This window comes from Hypomesus nipponensis, chromosome 15 (genome assembly GCF_054491055.1).
Source record: "Hypomesus nipponensis isolate SF chromosome 15, ASM5449105v1, whole genome shotgun sequence".
NCBI classification, from domain to species: domain Eukaryota; kingdom Metazoa; phylum Chordata; class Actinopteri; order Osmeriformes; family Osmeridae; genus Hypomesus; species Hypomesus nipponensis.
This window is the reverse complement of record NC_140375.1, coordinates 5473211-5480000: the sequence shown is the minus strand read 5'-3', so window position 1 is coordinate 5480000 and position 6790 is coordinate 5473211. Positions and strand designations below refer to the sequence as shown.

General features: G+C 45.9%; 1 protein-coding gene across 1 annotated transcript; it reads right to left on the bottom strand.

Moving 5' to 3' along the window:
• Positions 1 to 2623: 2623 nt before the first annotated feature.
• foxa3 (forkhead box A3) lies at positions 2624 to 6455 on the bottom strand. The gene is made up of 2 exons (XM_084675095.1): positions 5952 to 6455; positions 2624 to 4934 (listed from the first exon to the last, which is right to left on the bottom strand). The coding sequence occupies exons 1-2, from the start codon at positions 6021 to 6023 to the stop codon at positions 3639 to 3641; spliced, it is 1368 nt and encodes a 455-aa protein (XP_084531221.1). The 5' UTR covers positions 6024 to 6455; the 3' UTR covers positions 2624 to 3638.
• Positions 6456 to 6790: the final 335 nt, after the last annotated feature.

Here is a 6790-nt window from a genome sequence, read left to right as displayed (position 1 = left end):
ACGGCTGGGCTGGGCCCTGGCTGTGACTTGTTCCCTGAGCACCTTTGTGTAGCTGTGGATACACTATCAGCTCAGCGCTAGGCTATCTTATCACTGCAACTGACTGGACCACTGTGTGCAGAAGGTGACCAACCGTCATGGATTCCCACTGAAAAGGATTTAGGCCAGAGTGCATACTATTTTCTCAGCTTTTTCAGAAGATTGTGTGTGTGTGCATTTGTGTGGGTATTTGAATGTGTGAGTGTGTTTATGTGCTTGTGCATTTGTGTGTTTGGGCCTGTGTGTGTGTGTGTGCGTAGGTGGGAGCGTGGTCTGCTCACGGCGCGTGTGTGTGTGCGCACGGCCTTGGACAGACCTTCAAACACAGAGAGAGAGAGAGAGAGAGAGAGAGAGAGAGAGAGAGAGAGAGAGAGAGAGAGAGAGAGAGAGAGAGAGAGAGGAGCTTCAGGTTACTGCATCACAGGGAATTCTTATGTTTTTATTTGTTGTTCTTTGTGTTACAACTTTATGTTCATTCTTAGTTTTGATATTCTGTTTTTATCTCTTTCAAAATTATACACATATCCATACTACTTAAGAGTAGCTGCCATGGGTCATTTTATAAAATGGCGGAAAAAAAGGGAGAGAGAGCGTTGTGACGGAGCAGAAAGGTTTTGCACCCCTACGTGACTGCTCAGAGCAAAGTTGGGCAGCAGCTCTGAAGGCTGGGTCTGTGATTCACCCCGGCAGGGCGAGGGAGAGGCAAGGGAATGCTGCTAAGAGAGCAACCTGGGGACAAACCCAAACGACACAAACACAGAACAGTAAGACCAAGTAGATTCGGCAGGACCCCCGACGCATGGCTTCTGCCCCCGAACCACATAGCTGAAGATAAGATGCTCCAACCAGAATAGGTTCGTTTGTTGTATGTTCTTGAACAAATAATCCTTCCACCATTTTGAACACGTGCAGACATTCCCTGTTTCTCTGGGAACCCAGCCTGGCTGATGGTATCTGGGCTGGTGTGGAGGTGGTGGTGGTGAGGGGAGAGGTGGGTGTTGGGGGCCTTGGGCCCTGGGGGGCTGGGGGCCCAAGGAGCTGGATGGTTGAGGCCTAGGGAGCTAGGTGGCTGGAGGGGAAGTTAAGGAAGGTGTGGGGGCTTGGGGGGGGGGGTTAGGGAAGAGGTGGTGGTTGGAGCATGGGGACCGGGGGATCTGGGGGACTGGGGGGCAGGGGGAAAGAGAGATGGGGGGCTCGGGGAGGCGAGGGGGTTGGGGGCTTCAATGTGATGTGGACATGTTTAGTCTGCCTCATCCAGAAGTGTGACTCCAGGGTCCTTACTGTAGAGAGCTGTCTCAACAGCCCTGGAGAATCCAGCTGCAGTCAGACGTTCGCACAGCTGGACGCGGCCCATAAAGCCTCGGGGTGACATCACTACCAGCACAGAAAGACTAGATCAACATGGCACTGGAAAGAACATAGGAGACCAAAAAAAGAATGCACTTTACCTACCCTGACCGATTCCTTAAATCTTCTGAGGTGGTTTGGAACGTTCAATGTTCAACGTATTTTCTGGGTCTAATGAGCATGTTTAGATTGACTGAAGGAAATAAGAACTCAACATTTTAGAGTGGCAGTTTGACTTCAATATTCAGCTTACAGTAATGTCCCAACTTATAGCTTGCGTAGTCCCCAGTACTCATTTGGCAGATGTGGGCTTGAACATTGCTCCCTGGACCAGAGACATCCTGGTCGACCTAAAAATGTCGACCTTTTGATCTAGTGGTAATCATTTCAATCAATACATGAGCCATGTACGAGACCATGGTTAGAGTCCCACCAGAGAATAGGCTACCGCAAGGCCATGAGTTTGTTTAGGCTTACCGGCGTTAATCCTCATTACCGTCAAAACGAACCAAAAATAAGAAAAACAGTTTCTCCCCGAAATTTTGCTTTTTAATATGAAAAAACATAAATCATTTTAATCACAACATTCAAGCCAACAAAACAACAACCTTACAACACAATATATATATACGTATATATTAACACACTTTTCTGAGTTTGAAAAGCAACATGGTTTGGTTTAAATAAACACGTCTTTTTCACAAAAACTAAAATACGAGACATGAAAACAGCATTTCTGACCTGAAATTCATAACTTCTGTATATCCTTTTTTTTTTTTTTCTTCTGAAAGGGTTCCTTCAGTGAATCTCCAGTTAATTTTGTTCACCCATGGACACATGTTGAACAGGCACTTGTGAGTTTCTGAGGACAAAAACAATGTTCTGACATTGTAGTCAGTGATATGATCCTGGTTTGCCATTAGCAATGGAAAGAAAGGGTGGTGAAAAGGCATTGTTGTAACACACACTATCAGGCCCCCTCTAGCTGTGCAAAACAGAGCAGAACTCTAGTGCAAAGGACTGTATGTAAATGACCCAGTAGTGCATCTTCCTTCAACTCCTATCTTAGTAACTGATTCAGCTGTACTCCAGGAACCGAGCCCAAGGAGTGGAATTATTATTAAAAACAGCTAAATGGGAGGGGGGGGGGGGGGGGGGGCTGAAGGAACCTCTGACAAAACAATATGCTTTCAAAACGAACAAATGATGAACAAACCTGAAACACCGCTTACCACAGTTTCATACTCTCATTTTTTTTCTTCATTTTATTAATTTTTTTTAGTTGCAAAATGGATATTGGGTAGTATTAGAGATCAACAAAAATTGCTTTCTTTGCATCAGTAAAAACAGATTTTTTCCGCCATTTTATAAAATGACCCATGGCAGCTACTCTTAAGTAGTATGGATATGTGTATAATTTTGAAAGAGATAAAAACTGAATATCAAAACTAAGAATAATCATAAAGTTGTAACACAAAGAACAACAAATAAAAACATAAGAATTCCCTGTGATGCAGTAACCTGAAGCTCTCTCTCTCTCTCTCTCTCTCTCTCTCTCTCTCTCTCTCTCTCTCTCTCTTTCTCTTTCTCTCTCTCTCTTTTCATCGCTCTCTCCCACAATTTCTCAACCTGTTTAAATGTCACATTTGTCTGTAACTTGTCAACACAGCACTGTACAAGATATATTAAATTTAATCCCTTCATAAATAAATGCATATCTCCTTCACCCCTTTCCATCTATTTACAATTTATACAACCCAAATGTACTTTGTTCACCCATGTGTTGTCAGATGGACTCAGTCTAAGGATTACAATTAAAGATGAATGCAATGCCTGGCTAAGATCTGATATGATGTTGACCACAAGACTTTTCAGTTTTTTTTTTGTCATATGATCTTCAGAGAAACAGATTCCCCTCGACAGCACAGAATCTGCTTTGTGTGTCCAGGATCTGTTTTACCTTCATCTCCAGTCTGTGTAACGACAGCCTCCTCCGCTCTCTCGCTGTTTGTCCAGCTCTGAGACACGCTCCCTCACGCTCGGCTCCAGCCTGGAGCGGCAGCCATTTTAGATTTCAGGTGTGTGCTTTCCGCCGGCTGCAGGATGGCTGGAGGTGAAGGACTGCAGGACTTCAAACCCAGAGTCCACAGAGGCTTTGATGGGGGGGCTGGGGGGAAGGGTGGTGAGGGGAGGGCTAAAATGGGGTGTTGAAGGAGACAGTGTGGGGGGGGGGGGGGGGGTGTTGCTCCAGGTTAGGATGCATTGAGGACAGAGCGGCTGTAGAGGGTCTGGTAGTACGCCCCGGTGTCCAGGCCAGAGGGAACGTTGTTGTCGTAGATCTGCTTGGCAGCGACGGGCGAGCTGCTGGCGTAGCCGTTGTAGGCCATGACCTGGTCTTGGTAGGACTTGAGGTCCATCTTCTGCTCGTTGGACATGAGGTTGGTGATGGAGAAGGGGTGGTTGAAGTTGTAGTGGGGATCCAGGGACTTGAGGGCTTCACTGTGCATGTCCAGGTGCTGCTGCTGCTGCTGCTGCATGGGACTGCCCAGGAGATGAGTGCTGACCCCCAGGGCCTGGGAGTGGAGCAGCGGGTTGGAAGAAAGGGCCATGGAGGTGGAAGAGGAAGAAGTGGGGAGGGAGAGAGGCGGGCTGTGGATGTGGGAGGTCGGGGGACGGGGGCAGTCCAGCGGGACCATGTTCCTCTGCTGTGATTGGTCGTCGGAGGAGGACCCTGGGTGGGACGCGTCAGAGTGGGCGGAGTCGGCGCCCTCTGAGCCGCCTGCCGGACTGTGCTCCTCCATCAGGCTCTCTCCGTGGCTGCCCTTTCCCGACCCCGCTTCCTGACCCTTCCCGGCAGCCTTCTTCGCCGCTTTCTCCTCAATCTTGAAGCGCTTCTGTCGGCGCAGGTAACAGCCATTCTCGAACATGTTGCCAGAGTTCGGGTGCAGCGCCCAGTAGGACCCCTTGCCGGGTTTGTCCGGCGAGCGTGCGACCTTGACAAAGCAGTCGTTGAAGGAGAGCGAGTGGCGTATGGAGTTCTGCCAGCGCTGCTGGTTCTCCCGGTAGTAGGGGAACAGGTCCATGATCCACTGGTAGATCTCATTGAGGGTGAGCATCTTGCTGCCCGACTGCTGGATTGCCATAGTGATGAGGGAGATGTAGGAGTAGGGAGGCTTGGCATGGGTCAGGGAGCGACGGTAGGGCTTGGGCACCTCTTTGGCCCCGGGCCGGGAGAGGGAGGTGGGGGACGGGTAACTCAGCTGGCCCATGGGCTGGCCCATGTTCTGGTAGTGTGAGAGAGAGCCCAAGGAGGGGGCTGAGGAGCCCAGCTGGGTCAGAGAGCCTGGGTTCAGGGAGGAGGTGACGGGGGACAGGCTCATGTGGTTGCCCCCCCCAGCCATGGAGCTCAGTTGGTTGCCATTGAGCCCCCCAGCTCCGGGGTAGCCCCCCATGTTCATGGAGGCCGGGGAGCCAGCAGGGTTTAGGTTGATGTAGCTGGTTCCCATGGCGCCCAGACTGGAATTCATGACACTGGGAGATGAGTACATCTAGAACACAAACAAAACAAACAAACAAAAAACACATGAGCGATGTGTTTAGAATAATGGAGCACATATGAATATGTTTCTGTTTGAGATCAAAATACTGAAACGCGAAATAAATACTGGGGTCTTTTTTTCACAACGTCTTGACAAAATGGGAGTATCAATGCACAATGCTGCTATTCGTGCGAAGCGAATAGGACATGGAGTTCGCATAGTACTGTTAACCTGAGAACGCGTAAAAAGCGCGTCACTGGTGCGTTCCATTTCATGTGCTGTAGACTGTCTCTCTTCCACTTCAACAAAATCATCAACACCAACATAAAAATAGACACGAAATATTTCAAATTAAATGTTAGGTATGGTAAAATCAAACGAAATGTGGGTCAAATAACAAGTTTCCACTCAATCACACCGAACAACAACAAAAAACGTACTCTTGCGTATGTTAACATTCTGTAGATAATAAAACATTGAAACTAACCTTATATTTCTATTGGTAGATGGAAATGTGTATATTAAAATTGATTAAATAATATGATTGTGTTTTAATTTAATCAAGAATGTTTGATAAAAGTCTTTGAAGATAAAAATTTACTGCGGACCTAATTTAATTGCTTATTAGTGACGGAAATGTTTATACACATTTTTTTATATAGGAGTATTTCATCAATGAAATACTTGTGTGTATTGTATTGTGTCAGCAAACTGTGAATGATCAAATACGTAGGCTTATACTGAACATCGAAACATTCGAAATTTGTTTTACAAGTAGGCTATTTTACAGTGCATGCTGATATTAAACGTGAGCGTCATTATGCTCCAAGTAGCAGAAACCATTAGATTACATGCGAATAGACTAAATTATTTGTCAGTAAAATCCGATGCCGAGAATCAAGTCTCTTAATCTTAAACCCAAAAGAAACAGAGAATCTGTCTACAAACAAAACTAAATTTAAAATAGGAATATCTATTTTTTTCTAAACATTAGGAATACCGCAAATTCATATTGATGTGGTTTACCTCACTGGCTTCGCTGTAGAAAGCATTCCATTCTGGTATATCATGAGATTCCATTTTCACTGAGCTCAACATCCCCAACACAACTTCTCTGTGTAAAGAAGTTGTTCGAACAATAACAATAAAAAAACGATCCTTGATAAAGTCGAAACGAATGCTTTAAAGAAAAAAATCCAATTTATCGAAAATTGGTCCACTGACACGAAAATCTCTGTGCTGAAAGCAATTCAGAAATATATAAAAATACAAAAATACTAAATCAAAAAAAGAATGCTTCCTTTTAAACTGTCCCAAGAACGTAATGTCAATATTTTGTCTTCGATTTATCAATCATCCATTGTTTCATAATCAAGAGCAACACCTTAACTTATTTTATCTAAGGCAGATGTTGACTAGCCTACTGTCTCTTAGCACCGTTGGTTATATCCTTATGTCCCGAGGACGCTTCTGTTAAACCGTCGCCCGGGTACGCGTGAGTCAATGTGCGAGGGGCAAGTACTGTAAAAGTTTGACGTCCGGGCTTTAAAACGCAGGTGAGGTCCCGCCCCTCTCGTCAATTTGAATGCTTTCAGGGACTCAGGAAGAGGCCGGTAAAAAGGCCTCTCTTGCCCCCTGGTGTGCTGTATATTGGCCCGGGAGTGGGGTCAGACGCTTTCTTAGCCGACTGTGGGAATTGAGAGACAGGCCCATGACCAAGGCGAGTGGAAAAATATAGTATTTATAAATGTTTTCGTTATGGATCGTTAGGATTGAACATTTGAACACTGAACATCAATTTTCAGGTTATTTATTTGGCCATATTGCCTATCGAATGAACTATCGAATGACAAACAGTCCTAAAC

Bases quoted from the DNA above. Each gene is read 5' to 3' on its own strand.
- foxa3 (XM_084675095.1), bottom strand. From the start codon at position 6,023: ATGTTGAGCTCAGTGAAAATGGAATCTCATGATATACCAGAATGGAAT. The intron at 4,935-5,951 runs GTAAACCACATC...TTTGTGTTCTAG, and splicing joins TCTACAGCGAAGCCAGTGAG to ATGTACTCATCTCCCAGTGT.